The 25469-nt window shown below is 29.4% G+C and overlaps 1 protein-coding gene across 1 annotated transcript in view; it reads left to right on the top strand.

Moving 5' to 3' along the window:
* The window catches only part of LOC113385797 (metabotropic glutamate receptor 2-like), a 170003-nt gene that overhangs the window by 41613 nt on the left and 102921 nt on the right, over positions 1–25469 (top strand). The window contains exons 3-5 of the mRNA XM_026623631.1: positions 7243–7413; positions 10317–10461; positions 25058–25309. Coding sequence (XP_026479416.1) covers positions 7243–7413; positions 10317–10461; positions 25058–25309 — 568 coding nt within the window. The remainder of the gene's footprint in view (positions 1–7242; positions 7414–10316; positions 10462–25057; positions 25310–25469) is intronic.

Genomic DNA, 25469 nt, shown 5'->3' with positions numbered 1-25469 from the left:
TAATTTTTGGAATATACAATACGAAAACAATTTATGAATTACTGTACATAGCAAATAAAGCAGTATATCGTAACCTAAAGTAAAAAAAATTATAAATATGAAACTAACAAAACTAAAAGCAATTACCGAGTATAAACTTGATAGTTCTAAAACAAAAACTATAAAATGCAAAACAATAAATAGAGATGAAAAAACATTACAGTATGAACGTGGTACAACACCAGCGTTCAACTAAAAATGTGTTGAACGGAATTCAACTACCATAAAAAGCGAGAAAAGGGATTGCGATAACGAAACGACGTCCATCGTAATAAAAACAGTGCCAAAAACGGTTTGTGAACGAAACAACACAGAACAGCTCCCTTAGAAACAAGTGGGAAATCATGAGAATATCATTTGTATAAAATTAATATAATTTGAATAATACATATAGCAATATATAAATAGTTAAAAGTGGCATTTAGCCTTAAGGCAAGTTAGTCCCCAATTTTGTAAGAATTGACTTAATCAATCGAAATTGAAATTTAGATATTTAGATAAAATTTTCAACTGTTTATTTCAAAAATTAAGTTTTTGCTTTCAATTTAGTCAAAACATTGCGATTTTCAATAGAACTTTTTCGAACACATTCATAATATCTGTAATTATTATATTAATTAAATTGTACAGACACTATAGTGCTTATATGACCTAAAATTGTAGCTTAAAATTTTTAATTTTAATAGAATATGATGATATTTGACTCATCACATTACAAAAAGAACATTTGACACATATTTTGACTATAATGTTTCTCAAACTTTGATGAATTTTTAACATTGAACTATTTGTCGTAGGACCGTAATGTTTTAGTATGTTCTATAAGTTAATTACAAGAAAACGACTCGGTAGATTTTTACCTAAAACTAATCAGTATCATTACCAACCAATATCTTTCGAACAGTTTTTAATTTTTTAAAATTGATTCAGGACTGTGTGCAAAAAAGTGGGCGAAAAGTTTTTCACTTTTCTGCGATTTACACAGAAAGGGCTCAGCCAATCGTCGCGCAGTACTAGCGAACGTAGTCTTCATCGAGATGTATCAAATGGCTTTTAAAGTTTTGAAATCAGTCCAGAATTTTTTGAGAAAACGTCGATTCACGGTAAAAAATCTAACAACAAATAACACATATCAAACAAATTAATACTTGACTTTGTTCAGTGAAACAGTAAAAATACCAGCTGGTTCATCAATGCAGAAATAATTTTTGCTGTTTTTCAAAAAAATTCTTCTGGTTGTTTCTAAGGGTAAATCAAGTGGCAAACAGGTTCATTGTTTAATTTTGAATTTTAAAGAGATTTAACAAAATAATGCGTTATTCAACCGATGCAAAATATACATTTTTTACAAAGATGACGATGATTAACCTTGATTTGGCATTTGGAAGAACAATTTATTGTATTTATTTTTTACAAAATTGCTTATTTTAACATAGTTTACCTTTTTTTATTGTTTATGCCTTAGTCAGAGTACAGGTTATGCTCGTTCTTTTAACTCCACCCACTTGTACACTTTTTTACGAAGTAAAAAGTACTGAAGTTTTCTATGCTTAAATAAAAAGACTAGCCTTGATGGTGTTAAAGCTTGTAGGCATTATATTCGATTTTGCATAACTGTTGAATCTAACTTAAAATTAACAATAATATTATAAAACAATTAAATAACGTTTACTTAAAATTTATATTAAGGTCTCGATAACTAAACAGCATTGCTCACAATCAAAAAAACTAACAACGGAAGAAATTCATTTGATGAACTTTGCAATTTATCTGCTAATAACGACGTAGTAACGATTAAAATGGTGGCAGATTATACATCTTTTACTCTCTTCTTTCAAATAATGTTGTTAAAAAATCCGAACTTTACTTGTTTTTGGGATATTGATGATGAATCTTCTTATCCGGGGACCCGCTATACAATAAATGGCAAATTAAATAAAACATATAAGTATAAAATTGTTTTCGGAAATAAACGCTAACAATAAGTATGTAAATCGTACGTTGTAGATGTTTCATGAATTTGGAATATGAATATCACGGTGGATATTACAGAATATTTTTGAGTCGCATCGGTTTCATATTGAATAAAACTGGATACTATTGGATACTACATATGTTCAGGTATCACATTTTATTAACTTTCGGTAGGGTAAGGATTATAACATCACTTAATTTAAAATATTCAATTTAATTATATTCAAACAGAAAGTATATTTTAACATGAAATATAGTAGTTAGATATTTTTTATGAAAAACCCATCTGAAGAAAATTCGTCTAATAATCTACTCTCACCGAGGAGATAAATATTTCGTTATTCAAAAGCTTCATAATATTCGTGTTAGACATCATTCTGTTTGTAAAGCTGGGTCAAGTGGTTATTAAGCAGCCTCAAATTGAGTCTGATGGGAACTCATTTTCTGGAGATTTCTATGCTTAAATAAAAAGACTAGTCTTGATGGTGTTCAAGCTTGTAGTTGTTATATTAGATTTTATATTTTATTCATTGATTTATAACTTATGAGATTAAAGAAATACCATCGATTACATAGTAATATGTAGAATATAATGCAAATGCCTCAAATTGTGTCTGATTGGAACTTATTTTCTGAGGATTTTTATTATTTGTGAGGATTTATTATTTATAAATTTATAGTTTATCAGATCAAAATAATACCATAAATAGCATGGCAATATACATATATATTAGAGCAATGCTAATGACAGGTGTTATAAGAAGAACTTGAAAAGTTAACCATTAAAACATTATTTTAACACAGACTACCTTTGTAAACTTACACAGGTTACATATTTCGTCAGCATGTACTAATTGTCTGTTTACCTGTCTACTTGTCGATATGCTTACTAATCATCCTATCCACCAATTTACGCGCCTACATGTCTACTTTTTGCCAGTTTATTTGTCTATCTGCCTATCAGTATAACATTCAGTCTGTCTACCTGTCTACCTACTTACAGGTCTTCACTTTTCATGTTTACCTAATTTCCTTACTTCCAGTCCAACTCTACTTATTTATGTATCTGCCTGTCCTCATATTTACCTGTCTACTTGTTTACTTGCCTTGTTGTAAACTTCTTTACTGTTTTAATTTTCACTGATTTATTTCCCTACTTGTCCACCTGTTTAACTATCTACCTGTCTACCTATTCAATTGTTTTCCATTCTTTTGGTTTACCTGTTTAACAGTCTGCAAATCTATCTGTCTAGATTCCATCATTCTACCATTCTACCTGTTGTCTATTTTACTTTTCTTCCTGATTACTTATTTTTTGGTTGTATATCTATTTAATTATCTAACTATCTATTGATTTACCAATAATTCTATTTTCAATGAGAATGATCATATGAAATAGTACAGACCACATTTGACCATTTGAACTCTCCTTCTAAATATGTAATAAATTCTTCAAATTCATTCAAATCGGTTAATCCATACTTCTAAAATCGTGGATGATAATTGTATCCACACACGTATACACACACACACACACACTCATACGACCATTTTTTCTTAGGTATGCAAAATTGTTTAGAAAATTTTGAAACGTACAGATCCGACAAAACTTTCATTTACGATTTTATCACTATAACTTACTCATAGATAATTAAAAATACCAAAATTATTACAAGGTATTCTATTGAATAAGATATTTTTATTCTGTATTACTCTACAGAAAGTTTATTAAAAATTGTAAATGTGACAAAAATCCATATAATCTTTTTTTAAATTTTATTACTTTTGATATTATTAATTTAATTCAATACAATAATATCAAATTCGTAATGGCATACGTATCGTGCTGGATTTGTGCTCTGGAAATCAAATTTATTAAGTTCCGCCTCCGCACAGCTGCTGTTAAAGATATGAAATATTGCATTTTGTTTGGGGGCAACTCATTCGGGCTTATACATATTAGCTGACTGAGATTTTATACGTCGCGATTTTTATGACCGTATTTACGATAGCTTATATTAAAGGTGATACTCGCTCTGACAGAAATTTTATTAGCAAAATGGTGGCTAATGCTTTACCCACGTCGAAAAGGATGAATGAAAACAAAATTGAATTTTAAGAAATAAGGTCATAATGGAGCTGTTTATGTTGTCGAATGAATATTTCCACGTCTCGCAGTGCCTGAAATATGTTTCTTCATCTTTCTCGTAATAACGTATTACTTGTTACAGACGCAAAAAATATTTAGATACAAAAAATGTAAATGTAAAGATGTAGGTGGACGGTTTTTCAGCTGACATTTACCTTTTAAACGTAATGATTATATTGCGGTTTCTCGTGATCTTTCTGAATATAATTAAACTGAGCAAAATACAACCGTATGGTTTCATGTTAGTGCCAACTTTATTCAACTTGTTGAATACGGACCAGCTTTTACGGATATTTTATTGCACTATTGCATCCTTCTTACCAACTATATCTATAAGTTTCTCTGTCCGGCTAGGTCATACTATTCAAAGAATCAATACACACCAAGTACAAAAACTTTTTAATATTAAGATATAGGGGACATAAAATGAAATCAAATTCTTTTTTCATATAAATTCATAGTGAAAACTGTCACAAAGCTATGTAATCGCTGTGCGATCAAGTGTTTTACACATAAACTTAAGTTTACGTATATGTTATTATGACACATCAGAAAGATACAGTTATTAAAACATTCTTTTTGACTTTTGTATATTTTCTATGTTAGGTTTTATATCTAAAACGCCTGACTTCGCAGCAAATACATGGCATATTGACAGTTTCTACATCCAAATTATATGAAGAATAAGCGTAACATGGCGTTGCCATAACAACGCTATATTAGGGTCTATTTTATGCGCGAATTTGGCCTTACATTTTGTATAACAGAAAAAATATATGGCAAATATGATGCCTGAATTAAGTAATTTATATATTAAGTAATTTATACATAATACTAATTTACAACTTATTTAATCTAATTGCATAAATTAGATTAATTCTAGTTATATGGCATTTAAATAATTCCATAACTATAGTTCGTTATTTCACAATTAATCATTTTGTAGAAAAAGTTTGGGGTTACAACTTACCCCGGGCTAGCGCATTCACATCTGTCGGAGAAAGTAGTAACGACATTAATTTATATGATATATATTTTTTTCAAGAAAATTGACTTGTTTTTAAGTAATTATTTTTATAAATCAATGTAATTTGTGATTAATACAACTAAAACATAAAGTGTTAACGTAAAGGGTATCCTATAATAATTTTTTTTTATCATAACTCAATGTAAACCACATTATACTTGTTTATCTATGATGTAAACTACAATTATTATTATAAAATAAATTAAAGATATAGTGTCTTCTGCTCAATTCATATGTTCTCGCATTATACAAACTATAAATAATATCCAAACTTGATGATGCAGGGTGTTTTACATGTTTAATCATGACAACGAACTATTTTAATATCATTTAAGAGCCTATTGAAAAACGCCTGTTACTATTTACACCTTTTACAATAAGCACTCAGTTCCTCTAATATTTACAATACAATTATAATCAACATTTTAGTAATAATAAAATTAACATAGTTTGTTTTAAATCAACCATTTACAGCCTCTTATAGCAAAGTGAACATAATTCACAGCCATCAAAATATTACATGAACATTCAGAATAGAAGAGAAATAATCCATGAATTTCGTTCAAATACCTTTTGCTCATTTTTTACCCTGTCGTTCGTCCGATTTCTAATTAAACAAGCGTTGATAAATATTTGATTTTTTGCTCGTTTTTTGTGTAACTGAATTTATATTTCCAATGCGCCGTTCGACGCTACGAATAACATATTTGAAATATCGTCCATCGTAGATATTCGATGCAACTGACATTTCATTTTGATTTGTCTCGAAGTCTGAAATGTTTACGAATACGAAATATGTATGTATATAGATTGAAAATTATATTTTGGTCTACCTGTATTACAAATAATTTTGATGTACTGAAAAATCTGTTATATTATTGAATTAGATATTTATTAATATTGATAATTTAAAAACTGGTCTTTTGAGCTAGAGTAATTTTGGCCTAATTATTATTAATACAAGTAAATGGTAAAAATTCTAGAAAAAATGCAGAAACTTGAAAACTTATAGGGTAGAGCATGTCTTAAAGCTTGATGCTTACGACGTTGTAATCGGTAAATTAACATTAAGAATCCATAACAAAGATATTTTATTTTATTCCTAGTTTTTCTGGTTGTGAGCACTGTTGTTTAGTTTACAATACCTTAATATAATTTTTAGGTATATATTATTTAAATTTTTTATATGATATATTATAATTTTTAAGTCAGATTCATACTTAAGAAGCTTTCTACAAGCTTTCACGTGATAGGGGTAAATAGAACCTTTACCCTGGCAATGATGTAAACAATAAAAAATAATAAATAAATAAGTAAATTCAGTTAAAAAAATAATTTTACAGAAAATAAGATAAATGAATAGTTATTCCAAATCTGCTGATGAATATTTCTAACTAAACACCAGATCAAGGTGTAAAATTTCTGTACAGTGTTAACTCTGCAAAAAATGTACCCATAAAATTTATGTTGTCAATTTGTTGAATAATGCAGCTATTATTTCGTAAAGTTCCTTCAAAATTAAAAGTGAGTCACAAGGCAGTTTTCAGTCTCATTTTATCCCTCTCATGTGGTAAAAGACATTAGGTGACAAATTTTTTAAAAACAGCAAAAAAGCATTTCTACGATGACGAACAAAAAACTATTCGACTATAGTAATTTGTTCAATATGTTTTATTGGTTGTGATATAATTGTTTTGATTTTTCAATATAATTGCTCAAAATCAAATTGGACCTTTGTAGCCTGCCCTATCCTGTATTATCATTTTACATCAATGCCATTTTCTATTAAAGTATTCTAACTATTTAAAATGTTTTGTAAAGTGCTTTGTAAAGTAAGCAAACATATATGTGGACCAAACAAAAATTTTTCAAAATCAATTCAATTTTTCAAAATTCAATTCAATTTTTTCGGCAAGTCTGCTTCGTTACTGGTTCGAAGAGTTAATTAACAAAATATTTGTTCATGTTTGAATGAGTTTAGGTTTCTTAATTAAACTCTTTCTATATTATATTTCAGATTCCATATTGAAAAGTTTTTTTTTATTTATTGCAGGTTTCATTTTTCTCGACAAGTCCAGAGCTAAGCAACAAACAGCGTTTCGAGTACTTTTCGAGGACCATACCATCGGACCATTACCAGGTCAAAGCAATGGTGGACATCGTAAAACAATTAGGATGGAGCTACGTCTCGATTATTTATGAAGAATCCAATTACGGAGTGAAGGTATGAAACGCATTCTTGCGATTGATTGTTTTCAATTAACTTGCGAGAACGTTTTAAAACAAATCCCTTGATAATTAAATGACATAATTCGTTCTAATTAGATGCTCAGATAAATCCTTGATGGAAATTTCCGTCTTTTTATTATAATTTTCTATGTTGTTCACATTTCTTGAATTATTGAATATTTTTATATCTTTTTAATTTCCGTAGCTTTTCTTTTTATTGTAACTCGATTTATTGATTTTATTTTAGTAATATTTTATAACGCTTCAATATTGTGATATTGAATAATTTTTACCTATATTTTAAATAAAACTATACTTTGCTACAATGTAATCAATTATTCATGCGGTAATTAACTATTTTTTATTGTTATTATATCATTTGTTATACAATAAGAAAGTATTCGAAAAGTGTGAATGTCGCTAATATAATTTTAATAACGAAGAATAAAAATGGACAAACTCTTCAAAAATACTTTAAGGTAAATCGGCGGGCCTTAAAAATGGACGACTAAAAAGATCCATGATCGGTATCTCAAAACAAGTAATGTTAGGAATTTTTTAACAACAATATTTGAAAGTAGAGGGGAAATGATAAATTACCAGTCATCACCTTGATGCTTATAACATCGCTATGGAGAGATAAACGGCAATATATATTTTTTTGTGAGCACTATTGTTTAGTTTACGAGCCCAGAATATATTTTTAAGTATACGTTATTTAATCGTTTTGTAAAATGTATTGTTATTTTTAAGTTAGATTCTATAGTTGTTTTTTTTATTACCTCTATAAAAGCTTACCTGTGGGTGAAGTAAAAATGACCGACTGAACCTTTACCCTAAGAAAGATGTAAAAAATAAACAATATTAAAAAAAATATTTAAGGTAAAGAAAACACCTTTAAAGATAAAAATTAAATAAATAGTTGTTTCAACTATTCTGATAAATATTTCAGACAAAGTACGAGATTAAGGTTATATACAGTGTTATGTATGTAATAAATGTATCCATAAAATATACATTTTCCATCGGTTGATATAGCTATTATTTCGTAAAATCCCTTAGAAATTAAAAATATGACATTTGATCTTTCTGTCCCCTGACAACCTATTTCACCTCACCTATGGGGTAAAAAGGAAAAACGGTTCAGTTTTGGAAAAACGGTATAAAAGCACATTTCTATAATTTGGGAAAAAGTGGGAATTTTACTAAACAGAGTTCGATAGTTGTTGGTTTGATACGTGTTATGTCTGTTATATAATTTATCTTGTGTCCCTTTTTACTCCATAGGCTGGGACAAAGCCATCGGGTAAACAGATACAATTCTTGTTTTCAATTTTAAAGAAACCTTTAGAAACAATAGCTAAATTATAATATTTAACCAATGCGGAGCAAAAATTTCATGGGCACATTCTTTACAAATATTACACTGGACCTTGATCTGGAACTTTGTCAGAAATATGAGTCAAAATCTTTCAAAGAGCTTTGTAATTGCTTTTTTAACTTACTGTACTTTTGTATTTACCAATATCTTGCTGGTGTTCTTCTTACCACACCTGCATGTAGCACAGGTTAAAAATCTGTTGGAGGTAACTCAATAATAATTATACATCTTATCAAACAATTAGATAAAGTATACTACATTATATACTAAATATACATTGTATACTAAGTATACATTGTATACTAAAATTATATTCAAATATCATAAACTAAATAAAAGTGCTCATAAACTCATAAACTACCAAATAAAAATATGTTATATTGTCATGAATATTGATACTTGGTAGTTTATCTTTTGAAAGCGACCTCGTTTAAGGGGGCAGCCTGCTTTCGAGGCTTCAAAAAATTGCTTTTTTATGTATTTTTAGAGAAAGAACAAAATACTTAACTGAAGCGAAACTTTCAGGTTTCATTGCTATATATTTCAACATTCTTCTCAAATTTTTTCATTAAAATATATGTCATAATATAATGGGTTCAAGCGTTTTGTCGATGCACCACAATTTACATCCGAAACAAAAAAAATCATAACAAATATATATTTTCAATAGTATAGACTCTTGTTGAACTTAAAAAATCCAGGAAAAAAGAAAAAATCACCAATTTTTCGCAACTTGTAAAAAAAATCATGTTCTATGATACAAAGTTTCACTTTAGATTGAGTGGGTTAATTATAACTTTTTTCAGGTTCAACTAGAATAGAATTTAATCCTGAATACGAGGAATTTTGTTTCGTTTCGCGCCTTTCCCGCCAATTAGGAAGAATCGAAAAAATTAAAAACCGAGAAATCGCGTGCTTTACGCTTGCTCACTATTTTTTCTTTAACAAAAATAAATTGTAACAAAAAAAAAAAAAAAACTATTTTTTCTGTAATTCTGAAAATAATTTGAATTTGTTTCTGAAATTTTAGGGATATTTTCTTGCCAAGTTTTGGAAGACATTCTTGCAAAAAAAATGTTTTTTTTAATCCTCTAAAGCAGGATTAGGGTGATGGCTGGTTGTGTATTTTTTACCTCCTATTTTAAAATAGCCTTGCCAAAAAAATCTATATTTACCTACTCCTTTATATAATCGCGGTAGACCATTTTATATAGTTATTCATTTATGTATATGATTTATATGTCATCATACGTTCATATTTTCATACAATTATATTTCACACGTCTAGAATGTTATTATCCGCATGTCACGGGTGTGTCAAGATGACACAAACTTGGTTATATATATATATATATATATATATATACATTATATATATATACATATATATGTTTATTTATATACATATCAATTTGTAAATATACGCCAATATGCATTGCGTTATCATATCAACTAACAAACCCCATTTTACCCGCATCATTCGGACGTAATCTTGATCGAATGTCATGTGATTTCAGGCGTTCGAAGAACTAGAGGAACTGCTGGGGCGGCATAGCATCTGCATAGCTGTCAAAGAGAAACTAGTCAAAGACTCCGGAGTTGCTGAGGAGATAGCTTACGATAATATCGTTCTCAAGCTACTCACGAAACCGCGAGCGAGAGGTAAGCCGTCAAGCCGATACTGAAGCAGATCGATATTCACGTTCTGTATTCAGTCTCACAACAAGTAATGTTACTTGCATTGTTAGAATCGCTTTGTGAACGTCCCTTGTAATAAATTCCCTCGAGAAACAATGATATCTACAGCGTTTTCAGAACAATTAACATTTGATTAATGCCATTCGTCAATCTTGTCATTTGTTATGCAGATCGGACCTGTCTTTACGTACTATACTTGTACACACTCTTATATATATGTATGTATATATATTTATATATATATATATATATATATATATATATATATTGAAGTATGTGAGTTTGGTGTTGATATATATTTTGATGAGTTATTTAGAATTGGGCAGTAACACCAAGTAAAAAAACTAAAGTAGTTTTGAAATACTTTATTTATCCATACGTTTCAGTCTTCATCGAGACCGTCACTAACGTATTTAGACGTTAGTCAATTTGTACATACTAGAATCAGAATGTAACCAAAAATTGTCAACAAAAATAATTAGTTTAAATGTTCCAATTATTAATAGCTTGCTTTATCACAGTGTAATAGTGTAGTGTATTTTTGTATAATTAATTTCTTTCCGCTGAATGACGGTCTCGATGAAGACTGAAACATATGGATAAATAAAGTATTTCAAAACTACTTTAGTTTTTTTTTTACTTGGTGTTACTGCCCAATTCTAAATAACTCATCAATATATATATATATATATATATATATATATATATATATATATATTTATATTGAAACGAGTGTGTTGTCAGGCAATATTACCAAGTTAAAAAAACTAAAGCAATTAGGAAAACCGCTTTATTAATCCATACGTTTCAATCTTCATCGAGACCGTCATTCAGTGGAAAACTAAAAAGTTTATTTGTAATTAACTTAGGAAAGGAAATTGATACAAAATATTGGACTTAAATATTACAGACAAAAACAATTAAACACTACACTGCACTAATTGACGCAATATTAACCCCAAGCTATCAATAGTTTGAGTTAAAAATTAAATTTGTGTACATAATTGTTGAAGTCTAATTGCGAATGAATATTAAATATTTTTTTAAAACTGTAACGGAAAGTAATAAAAAGGGACCCGCTTATTCAGTAATTAATATTGTTTGAAAAATTGTTGAGCAATATTTTGTAATCATTGCGGAGTGAATAGCTGTCAAGTATCTTGTTGATTGCTTTATTTTAACGATATTAGACAACCTTCGCTAAATCGTCTTTTAAATATATTGGATTGAAAATGTAAAATACTCGGGTTTAGAAAATCAATGCTATGCTTAACAGTATTAATGTGATCTGATAACTTTGTTCTATAATGATTTTTGTTTTTTGAATTATTTCTATGTTGAGGGATTGTTTTGTGTAAATTTTGGCTAGTTTCGCCAATGAAAAATCCTTGGCAATTTAGACAATTTAATTCGTATACTAAATTACTTAAAATTTTTGGATCAAATTTAGATTTTAATTTAGTGAATAATGTTGAAAGAGTTTTATCTGAGGTAAAGACTACTCTAATATTATGTTTAATGAAGAGTTTTTTCTATGCGTGGTATAGATCGTTTATAAAGAGTAAGACGTGATTTTCGCGGTTTGGATTTTCCGTTGAAAAGTTATGGCGGTTTTGGAGGTATGGAATTCTGTTTCTAGTTATGGATATATATATATATATATATATATAAATATATATATATATATATATTGATTAGCCATAATTTTGTTAATATACCTAGGAGTAAAGCAAATTAAATGGTAATTTAGGCATTTGTCTACGTGGTAATACTGAAATAATGTACGATCGATTACTCATAGAATCAAATCATACAAGAAAAAAGCGAATGTCACCATCATCATTGGGTGTGAATGACTGTGACACTAGCCCCTACTTTTTTAAAAAAAAAATTTATTCTCTTTATTGAATTACAATCTGTTTTCACAAAAAGGAAGACATTCAGTAATTTTGGTGATATATAAAATATTGAACATTAGATCTAAAAGGTTACCCAGTAATAAGCCTTTTCAATTTTGATATATTAAATTTGAATTTTGTGATTATATAGAGTAAACTTAAAAATAAAATGATCTATGAGGTAAATGAGTATAAATTGTGAATTATAACAACAAATAAAAAAGACATAACTAATAAACTAAACACAATAAAAATATAAATAAACAACTAAATAAGTCTAGCCCCTACTTAAGAGACATTCTATGTCTCTAACGGTTTATAACGACTTTTAATTCAGAAATCATTTAAACAAAGCTTATGAATATAACAAAATATTAAAATATTTAAAATTTTATAAATTTTAAATTAACAAGACATCTTTGTGAAATCTTTTTTTCCTTATATTGAATTTTTCTTTCCCCATTTTCTCTATCATATTATGCCCTATTTTATAAATGGATATAATTGTTACCTTCCACAAGAGATTTTTGACCTTTGGTAAAAATTGACCTCGCCGATTTTTGCAATTGTTCTTACTGTTTTTGCGTTTGAAAAAATGTTTTATGATTATAGAGTTTATAAGTCTTAAAACTTACTTACTGAAATATTATCACCTACAAGATGTTTAATTTTCAAAATGCATCTTTCAAATAATTAGATGCGCTTTTAGAACTTCAAGGATCTTTAATTAATATAATTACATATAGTATAAATTGCATGATTAGTTTTCAGTAAATATGTAAAATTTAATTTTTACACCAACATTTATCTTAAATGCTAAAGTTCAATTCTTATCGATTAAGTAAATTTTTTGCACGTATCTTATTAACGTATAAGTTTAGAAAATATATAACATCAGTCAAATCTTAGATCACTCACACGTATTTGTCGTGATAAAATTTATTTGTTTAAGTGTTTTATTTATATATTAATATAAAATTTCAATGCTTCAATATTACGCCAAAAGTGTTGTCGCTATTGATATACTATATATAATTCGTGTTAGTTCTATTTATATTTTTAAAATAGCAAATTTTAGAACTGTGGTAAATTTTAGTATAGTCTATTATTGAATATTAAAAAAATCATGTTTTTCATTAATTTTATGCTCGATCATTAGACTCTTTGAAAATGCACCTATCATAAATATATAATCGATCGATCGATTCTTTTATTTCGTTTAACGAGGTTGAAGACTATAGTTCCCTATATTAAATATATTTTTGCTTAGTAACAGGATGCTATTATAGTCCTTTATATTTCCACTCGCCTTAAGATTGTCTTTAATCATGGGAGAGAAATCTTAAAAATTTAATATATTCTTAATAATGCTACAGAGTCTGTTAATAAACATTCTACTGACTGGAAGCGTTTAATTGTAAAGCACAAATGACATGGTATAGACTCGTGTTCCACTTATAAACGCATTTACATCGTAATACAATAATCCGGCAGACCTTGGACTTAGCGTTTATTCACAGTACGATAGACAGAGTATAAGGAGCTTAGGTTAGGCTGAGAAGCCATTAAGACGAGGTCCTTCACAATACGAAATAGGACGAAGTTTAAATACTATACCATTTATATAACTTTAGCAAGAGCATTTGTCATTATATAATATTACTACTAATTAGTCATTCTTAACAAAACAAAACACAGAACAAAAAACCATTAGGTTTAATTAAGAGAGCAGTTAGTCACTGCCGTCTTCGTCCGGGGTGATACTAAAAGCTTTAAAATGAACATATTTCGTTTCTTAGCTACTAATAATGAACTCGAATACGCATAATCCGCATTTCGTTAATGGATATTCCATTAATATGAATTAACTGAAAGTGTTGAGGATCTGATACCGATCCATTGCGAAGTAATTGCTATGAGTAATTACGATTGAATTACATGAAATTATAATGCGTGTAAAAGTTTCGAATTAATTAATTCTTTGGCAACTAAACGTATAAATTCTACGAATGTAATCAAAATACCGCACTTGGTATTTTGAAATGTATATATAGGGTGGCCCAGAACTCAACGACAGAACAAAGCGAGGTGATAGTGTTGAAATTGATTGTAACTGTCATAAAAATTATCGAACGTAACTATTATACAAAACTATCATGACTAAAATTAAAAATAAAAAAATCTAACATAGATTGAGATTTATGAGCTTTTATGTGCAACCTATAGCTTCTGTGAAAATTTTACCATTTTTCGGTTATTGTGGTCAAATTTTATTAATTTTGTTCATTTCAGCTTTGAATACTCAATTGTAAATAATATTAGGCAAAAATTAGAAATGAAAAAATCTCAAACAATTTGAAATTTATAAGCTTTTATGTGAAACCTAGAGCATTTGTAAAAATTTTACCATTTTTCGGTTATTGTGGTTAAATTTTATTAATTTTGTTTATTTCAGCTTTGGATGCTTAATTGTGAATAATATTTCTAATTCGCAGTCAAAAATTATGGCACAAATGCCTTATAGTATAGGAGCCAGCAACGTTTTCAAAACAAGCATTTTAGTCAGGCTGGTTTTTTGGTATGTGGTCCTTGGTGCTTTCTCGGTTAGGGTACGGGCCGTCTGGCAGCTGGAAGTGGTTGCGTTAATTAGTGCGCAGCCAATTTGTACAGCGCGATTTCAAAATTCTGAAAGCATTTTAGTCAGTCCAATTTTCGTTTTTTTAACTTTGAATAGGTTCACCAGACTCAAATTTTTTGTTGCCAGACATTTTGGGCGCTGCTAAATATGTGCCAGACGCCAATTTATTTATTATTTTTTAAAATTCAAAAAATTTATTTATTTTTTTAAAAATTCAAATCATTTTAGTCCGTCTGAAATTTTAGTATTATGTTCGTTAAGGGTAAAAACACGTAAAATTAATTTGCCAGACGTTTCTGCGGTTGTTAACCATGTCTGGCAATCAAAAATGTCTGGCAATATGATACTAGTTTATAGCATTTTAGTCAGTCCAATTTTCATTTTTTGACTTGATATTTGATTTGATAACTTGAATGAGTTATCCAGATTCACATTTTTGTTTCCAGACATTTTAGGCGCTGCCAAATATGTGCCAGCCGCCAATTTATTCATTAATTTTTTTTAAATTTCAAATCATTTTAGTCCGTCTGTAATTTTAATATTATGTTCATTAAGGGTCAAGAAACATAAAATTAATTTGCCGGACGTTTCTGCGGTTGTTAAGCATGTCTGGCAACGAAAAAAGTTTGCCAATATGATACTAGTAGACAGAGTGAGACAATCGCTAAATAGTTTTTTGGCCCTTAATGAACATAATATTAAAATTACAGACGGACTAAAATGATTTGAAATTTAAAAAAAATTAATGAATAAATTGGCGTCTGGCACATATTTGGCAGCGCCCAAAATGTCTGGCAACAAAAATGTGAATCTGGATAACTTATTCAAGTTATCAAATCAAATATCAAGTCAAAAAATGAAAATTGGACTGACTAAAATGCTATAAATTAGTATCATATTGCCAGACATTTTTGCTTGCCAGACATGGTTAACAACCGCTGAAACGTCTGGCAAATTAATTTTACGTGTTTTTACCCTTAACGAACATAATACTGAAATTTCAGACGGACTAAAATGATTTGAATTTTTAAAAAAATTGATAAATAAATTGGCGTCTGGCACATATTTAGCAGCGCCCAACATGTCTGGCAACAAAAAATTTGAGTCTGTGAACCTATTCAAAGTCAAAAAAACGAAAATTGGACTGACTAAAATGCTTTCAAAATTTTGAAATCGCGCTGTACAAATTGGCTGCGCACTAATTAACGCAACCACTTCCAGCTGCCAGACGGCCCTTACCCTAACCGAGAGAGCACCAAGGACCACATACCAAAAAACCAGCCTGACTAAAATGCTTGCTCGAAAACGTTGCTGGCTTCCGTACTATTACGTTTTCAAGGATTAAGATTTTGTTGGGAAAAGGAAATTTGAAAAATTGGTCGATTTTGAAAAGCTCTCCTAATAAAAAAAAGTTTGTCGGCGAGCTCAATCAAAGATTGGCGCATTTAATCATTATTGTAAACTAGTGAAATTCTTTAAAAAAAGTGTCTGTTTGACGTTGAGTTTTGGGATACTGTATATACGCTAGAAATCTAACAGTGATCGCTATTTTAGATAATATGAAATGTCATGACCAAAACTATAATTATGAAAATTATAAAAGAAACGTCTCACATATTTTGAACATTATGAGTTTTTACGAGCAACCTAGAGCTTTTATGCAAATTTTATCATTTTGCGGTTATTGTGGTTAAATTTTATTAATTTAACCACTTTTGGGCTTTGAATCCGTGATCGTAAATAATATTTCTAAAAATCACAATCAAAAATATTGCTATACGCCTTACGTTTTCAAGGATTAAAACTTTTTATTAATATATAAATTTAAAATTTCCAAATTGCTCGATTTTGAGAAGCTCTCCTTACAAGTAGTTAGTAAAAAAAAGTTTGTTGACGAGTTCCATCGAAAGTTGGCGCATTTAATCACGATTATTAACTGGTAAAATAGTGGTTATTAACTGGTTTTAAATCGAAAGTTTTAAAATAAAAAAAATCGAATAAAAAATAAAAAGGTTTCTTGACGTTGAGTTCTGGGATAACTGTATATACACAAATCATCTAATAGAACATAATTAGAGGCCTTTACTAATGTAACGCCTCCTTTTACCTACACCAGGTTTATTAATCAAAAATATATTTCTTCAAAATGATCATAAGAAAATTCGAAACAAAACAGATTTGGGCAACTTGATATCATGCAGTAGTGAAATCAATTTTTACTTGAAAATACAGATCAAAAATGTGTTTGCAAATAATCCATTGAGTTTGGAAAATAGTCCATTTCGGGCAATGCGGCGTGAAATGGCAATGGAAAATCTTTCACACTACTCTTTCCTTAATCGAGTTGGGGTCTAACTCAGCTCACAGACTCGCCCTAGGGCAGAGCACCCATTTTTATTATATATTGTTGTGCGCCACTGCTATAATTGAATAATAAAAATTAATAAATAGGTTGGACATGACTGAAATTATAAGTCTCATAAGTTCTGTAGTCATTAATTTAAACCCTAAGTGTTCCCTGCATGTACAAAACTTGAATGAGATAAATGTGATACGTCGTGCTCAGAATATTTCACAGTCCTTTTACGTATTCGGTAATATGTAATCCCATATACAAATATTAGGTACTTATTGAAAGTTCATTTATGGGTTTTGGTTACATACCCTTGAATGTCACTGGGACCATTATAGTATTTTACTATCAATTTTATGGCTATACCGTACGCATAAAAAATTCAATAGCATTAGCATAGGCAGTATAAAAGGTTATGTCGTTCAAGTCTGAAAATATTTCGCTTCAGTTAACGTAGACAAAAGATAGCGGTTTACGTTTCGTTTATTTCGATATTTGAAATCAAAGTCATGGGTAATGGCCAACGTATAGATAATATAAAGATATGTTTTTATTTCGAGGGGCATTATTTGCTACGGGTGCTTCTCTACATGTCTCACAGATGTAATCATGACTTTTGTTGTACCATTTAATACAAGTGCTGAGAAAAAGTGTAAAATAGAGATCAAAGTCATCAAATCTTATGATGTGTTTTACCACATAGATTTAATTAATACTTTGGGTAATAGAAAAAATTTAAGCAAACTTTTGTATCCACACTGGTAAAAAATAAAAGTTAAATTTTGCGAAGGCAGGTCCAGCAGAGTGGGAGTTGCAGGAAAATAAGTTAATTGACATTTGGTGGACTGAAATGATATTTACAAATCATTATTATTGATTCATTTACATGTAGAAATAACAATACCTAGATAAAGGTAGACATGTGAACTGGTAGGCAGGTAAACAAATAGAGAGGTACACAAATAGACAAGAAGGAATATATGCAAATAGACAGGTAGACGAGTAGAAATGTGGAAAAGTAGACAAGTAGGCAGGTCGGCTGATAGGCAGATAGAATGGTAAATAGGTATACAAGTATAGACAAGTTGAAGCTTAGGGAGGTATACCTTACACAAATCAAATAATAGTGGATTAACTTGATCATTTATACATATCAGAAAGTTCATGCAACTTGCCTTAAGGCGAAATGCCACTTCAACCTAGTTTTCATTGATATGAGCTTTGAAAAAAAGGCCAGTTTTATATGTTTTCAATGGTATCTCGGTCAAATGACGAGGTACAATATTAGTAAATTCTATATCGAGTTAGTACATAGATAGTAAAGTTTTATACTTGATTTCAAAATCACTGCTTTTGAGGGCACTAAGTTTCTTATCTTAATATTCAAAGTTTGGTTAACACTGTTATATAATAAATAATCAAATTTGCAAATTTATAATGTCCTCCTGCACAATTTTATTACATTAGGACTACCATATTTCGTTGTGATACGGTGTTTACTTCCTGCACGACGCTCGGAGTTTATGATATGTAAATATATTAATGTAATAAAACCACACGGCAGCCACATTTTAAGTGTTCACACAACATTTAGTTTAAATCTGTATTTATTATTCGAATATTTAGGTAGGAATGTGTAATAAAGATTCCCATTTGAAGGTACTTATGAATAATTTTTAATTAATCGTTACTGCAATCTAAAACAAATAGTAGCGATATAATTTTTTATTCGAAAATATAAATAAAAAATATTTTGAAATAAAAATGGACCTTGCTGGCATTCAGGAGGGCCCCGAGCCCATGGATAAATATGATCAACAAAACCATTTTCAGATTTCTTTCTTCAATGTTTCAAATTATTAGTTTCATTGCGACACTTAACAATATGAAAGTAATGACTTATAAAAACTAGTAGTTTATCAATTAATATTTTGAATAGACTGTGCGAATTAAGATTTGAAAATTTATTGAATTGGTTTACTAAAGAAGTCCAAATAATTTAGAAAGATGATTGAAATATATTAACTATTTTAAGGAATAAAAGGCAAAAGATAATGAAGCGTTATTTTGATATATAGTGAAATTGTAGAAAATCAGAGAAAATTAGATAGATAAATAATTAGTTTGATAAATAAATATTCTTTTAATTTTATGTGCTTTCATATTTTGTAAAAAAAAAATCTTCTTAAGACGGACTTAAACAAATTTTGATCTGGAGCCCCCAAGACACTCTACGCCCCTGTTGGCATTGTTTCAATTGGTTAAAGATTAAAATATATAATCAGTATTAAAAAATTCTACTAAAAACATATCAAATATAAATTATATTGGATGGAATTGATAAGAAAGCGACATTTGAGTATAACAATAATCAGAGCTATTCATAAATCTTTTAAAGTCTGATTTTTATCAAAAAACACTGATATTTTTTGGAACTTGGAAATTTTATGAAAACTAAATTTTTTTTAATTTTTATTCTGTTAATTTTGAAATTTCTTGAAAGTTTCTGTTAGTCATCCGAATCGGTTGATTCAAATTACAAAATATCCGACTTGCAACCGCCTAATGGTATTTTTTAAAACTTTTTTTAGATCTCTGAAACCGCTGATCCTGCTTTTTAAGTGACATTGGTTTTTTGAATAATTCAAATTGGACGCTCCATTCTCTTGAAAATTTCATTTCTATTTTTTGCATTCTTTGCTCCATATCTGCAAAACGGCAAGATCAACTTTTGTCAAAAACTAATCAGCACGTCTTCTTATTAATACGAATCGAATGCTATTTGAATAATTTATATCGGTTAAGCGATGCTCTCAAAAACGTCGACAAAATATTTTATATGTACTACAAACATTCACATCGTTTTTTTTTCAAAGGTATTCCAAAATGTTTAGAAACCTCTGAAACGTAAAATTATGCAAAAAATTCCTTTTCTATTTTTTGCGATTGCTATAATTTACCATAGGGTAAGTTAATAATAACAAAAATTTTCCACTGTTACCGACTGTCGTATTATTATTGCGCTTAGGTAGGTTATGTACCACATACATATTGTTGATGTTATCCAGATTAGTTCCAATGAATATTGTAACACGAAACCACATAACAACTAGCTCGAATGCTGTACTATTTACATATAGACATTCGTTATCAACCAATGTGTTCATGACTCAAGTGTGCCACACTCAGAAGGGGAATTATAAATTGAATTGCGCAATTAAAACAGGATTATTGAGAGAATGGAATATGAAAACACAATTTCCACAACAAGAACTCATTAATACACTGCAGCTATCACCATTCTTATGTTTTATATTGCCTTTATTGATTATGGTGCATTGGAGTTTGTCTCACTATTCGTCATATATTATTCGATAATAATTTTTATCATAATAATTCGGCAGCTTATCGCATTCTTGTAAGGGCAAAGGAGTTGTTTTAAATTTTATTTTTTGTTTTTGCGATCAGGACGCAAAGTTCTATGAGACGTGATAAAACTTCTCATTACCAACCCCGCTTCTTAGATATAAATCCAACGGTTGGCCTACATATTATTCTCAAATGTTCACTATTAGAATGTACTAATGTTCTAACTTTCATTTGATGCAGCAATCTTGCGAACCCGCTATTTTCAATGGGAAACCTGTTTAGCTTATATTTTCAAGTGAAAACGGGAGTCATTATCATACTGCCCAATATCAGTCTATTAGGAGTGGGAACCCTGTTGTTGCAAAGCCAAAGCTCTTACTAGTGAATCACGCGAACCGACCTGTTTTGGAATCGCAATGAAAAGAATAAAAAATATTTATTTTAAACCCAAAAACACAATAGACGTGTGCAAGTTAATTTGACAAATATTTGTAAAAAGTTTCTTGAAAGCACTCGTAAGATATAGAGTAACTAGAAAATATTTCAACAATTTTGACTTCATTATTTGGGTGATACTTCCAGATTTCATAGGGAAGTATATATATAAGGTCTTCGATTCAAAAGTTTTTTGTATTTAACGTTGGGTCTCGTTAAATTAAATATTTTTGAAATTCTTGTAATAATTTGTTTTTTACTCAATTTAGGATTCCGCATCGCCTAAACAAAACTTTAAAGTTTATGAGTATATTATGGTAACAAATAAGTTTTATAATAACTTGTCAATAATAGTAATTAAACAATTAATTCATATCATATATTAATTTTAAAATTGTAAGTTTCAGAAATTTGCATTAGCGCTATACGTGCACTGTGTCACAATCAAAATCAGGATATTCTTGGTTTGATTATATGCACCATTTTAGTCTTACATTTTATATTTCATGTTGTTGGCGCATTTGAATTTTACTTTTTATTTATCCAATTTTGTCTTTTTCGTCTATTCTGCTTTCATTAAATTTGTAATAATACAAAACAAGAAGATCTGATATATTTTATTTAAACCACAACGACAGCTGAAACTATTAAAGAAACCCTCATCAAGCTACAGATGCGAATAAACAAAGCACCCTGGAAAAAGGTGAGATTTTGTCTAGAATTTAATATGGAAATGGGTCTTTTCTGCGGTACAATTCAATCCTGTCGAAAGCCTATTGATCCCGTGTATTATTTCCAAGAGAACACTCTCCTTATTGAGAGGAGGGTCTGTTGAGAGCCACAGGCCCTTAATGCAAAAGTTACATTTCACGTTCTAGAGATTTTATATACCTATACCATAAATATACTGAAAATCTTTGGAAAATTAAGATGTGATAAACATATAACTTACCTTGATTCGTCAAAGCTGTACAGATCTAAATTTTTTTATTGTGTTGTTTTGTTTCAAATAATCTGTTTGTTAACCAATATATGATACTTGACCGGTGACTTCTTCTTTTCTTCATATTATATAATATTATTGGTAACATTTGTAGACTAGACAATGGTTCCGTGGTAAAAACGTGATCCAGCATCTACTGGTGTTGGCCAAATGCCCAATCACACCTTGATATCCACCCAGCCCAATCCACCCAGCTTGATATCTAGCAGTAGAGATATTAGACTTACTGGAGTTTATAGATCTGAAAAATGATAATAAGTAAAAACAGCTATTCTAGAGCATTATTGCAATATTTTGTCATCAGTATTAGATAACAAATTGATAAAAGTATATCATTATATAGATCATGGAGTTGCATTATAACGAAAAAAAATGGCATCAAATCAAATTCGCCGTAAAGTATACATAGATAAATTTTATATGAATTCTTATATATTGTTTCATATTGAATTCATTAATTAAAGATTATCTAATAAATTTGCGATATATTAAAAACTTTCACATATATTCGATTAATATTTGTGCCAGCACGTATCATGCTTTAATGATAATATTAATTCAAATAAAGCAACTAGATCTTTTATAAAATCTGCACAATAGTAATCCGGAAAAAAACACCCTACTCATGCTTTTATATTGGTCTGAATATCGATTACAGCCCAAATAATAGAAATATATAGTGCTATTACTAATGGAATAGACAGGCACTATATAATTCATACTTTCTCAACTGTTATCGAATAAGTTATTAGCTAATAATATTCACGAGTATTTAGAAGTATTTTTTAGCTGTTAAAGCATATTTTGTAGGTTTTATTTGATGAAATGAATATTGAATTACATGTTATTTTTGTTGTCTAAAAAAATTAATTCTTCGTTCTAAAAGCTGTTGGTTTGAAACTTTTTCTTAAGTCGTATTGTTAGATGGTAACCAAGCGGTGATCCATCTATATTTGGCTATTTGACTATTAGAATTCCCGTGATTTTTATCTAATGCAGAGCTGAGCTGAGATTATTCAATTTGACCCTGAAAGAGGCTATTTTAACTTGAAAATACATGTTCTAACAATGTACATCAGTTCAGTGTAGACTTCAACTGTAATCAGTAGCTACCTAGAAAACACTAAAGAACATACTAGGGAATGCAATACCGGTATACCAGTATACCGAATTACCGGTAAACCGCCCGATTTTTCGGCGATATTTTTACCGGTAGTTACCCCAAAACTACCGGTATTTTTGGCATTTTTACATAAGCGCTATTTGATACATAATACATTAAAGTTTAAATTTTTCGAAACAAATTTATCTTTAAATTCCATAATCGCATAAACAGATATATCTTCAAGTGATTCTATAGGATAAAGAAATGTCAAATATTATCTCAACTCGTCATTAAACTGAATATTTATTGCTTTACTAAGGGCTACATATCGTGTTACAATAAATAGAATTGGACTGATAGATAATGATATTTGTTTCATCTTATGTAAAAATGTAACAGTTTTTTAAGTGATATTTGCGTCAAAATATTTTATATCATACAGATTACCCCTGCGTGATCTTTATTTTTTTCTAACTGTATACATAATAATTATGATAATTACTAAATATTTTTGCTTCTTATTACAATTATAAAATATTATTTTTCGAAAAGGTTTCGAAGTTTGAAAATACTATAGAAGCATCACATTGTATTAAATAACAATACTCAACAATTATAGTAACTTATTATTTATATCGACAAAGTATGCGATCTTAAATTAGTGTAGAAAAATTATTTTTTTTAAATATTGGAGATTATGCTAATTTAACACATCGGATACAGACAATACAGTTTATTATAATAATGTAATATGATCTTGTATGAGTTTTTGGTCTTTCTTACTCATAAGTTTGTTTTTGGTGAAAAGTGCTCAATATACTCGATAGTGATAATGAATTAATTAAATTGGATATAATTTTGTTAAAATAAACTTATTGATTCATTTTATTGTTTTTATTGTTTAGTTGAATACCTATAGTTGTAGTTGTATATACATTTTTTATATTTGTCTAGTAACTTTCAATGTTGTTTAGGTTTGTTTAAGATAATAAAAATACCGGTAATTTACCGGTATTCCGATTTTAAAATGAAAAATTACCGACATACCGGTATTGAAATTTTCCATCGGTATTGCATTCCCTAGAACATACATATGCATTGGCACAAATTCTGATTAGAATTGCTCAAGTTCACGGCGAAATTATAAACTTCGATGATTTTATATAATGCATATGCCAATAATATTTTAATATGTTACTACAGACTACAAATTTTATCGTTATATAAAATTTCATTAAGATTGATAAATTGAGTAGACAAAAATTTCACTTTTTTCTGCTAATTAGAAAGAAACGATTTGGATGATTGTCGTGCCTAACGCCAGTCCTTATCGGGTTACATCAAAGTGCTTTCAAATTTTTGAAATCAGCGCAGCAGTTTAGGACAAAACGTCGGTTAAAGGTCAAAAATTGGCTCACAAACGCATACACGAAATCTCATACTCGTATATACTCACGCATACTTTTCCCAATTTTGGTCTCATTAGATTCACAACGATTTCAAACGTCGAAAGAACATACAATGGCAAATCGGATTTTTTGCGAAAACAAATGTGTGGGAAGTTAAATATTACAATTATTTTAAGTATTCAACATTTTGACACTAATAAATGAAAAGTAATTTATGATTGCAATTATAATTGCATTAGTTGATTTGAATTGTTGAGTATATTTATTAAAATATTTTCTTATTAACGCTTCATGTTATTTTTAATCAAAGTAGATGTAATCTAATATATGCTTTCCGTTTATTTACACAGGTGCAATAATATTCGGCTCGGACCAAGAAGTTGCCGAAGTTATGCGCGCCGTCCGCCGATGTAATGCCACGGGTGCGTTCAGTTGGATAGGAAGCGACGGCTGGTCAGCCCGATCTCTCGTCTCTGACGGTAACGAACCTGAGGTCGAGGGAACGCTGTCCGTTCAGCCGCAAGCCAACCCGGTGCGCGGGTTCGAGGACTATTTTCTCGGACTGAACGTTGAAAACAACCCCAGAAACCCCTGGTTTGTCGGTGAGTATTACACCGGATAAATGGGGAGAGGGTGTAATTGAGAATGGATTTTAAATGAGCAACAGTGATGTATTAATACAACTTTCGGGATTAAATACATTAGGCGAATGACTTGGAAATAAAGAGTTGATTTATTTAAGGGCTAAATTTATGTTTTTTT

This window comes from Ctenocephalides felis, unplaced genomic scaffold, assembly GCF_003426905.1.
Source record: "Ctenocephalides felis isolate EL2017-DRISC unplaced genomic scaffold, ASM342690v1 CF-g0.4_SCAFFOLD_03571, whole genome shotgun sequence".
Lineage (NCBI taxonomy): Eukaryota > Metazoa > Arthropoda > Insecta > Siphonaptera > Pulicidae > Ctenocephalides > Ctenocephalides felis.
The sequence above is the reverse complement of the archived record's forward strand: the minus strand, read 5'-3'. Positions and strand labels throughout refer to the sequence as shown.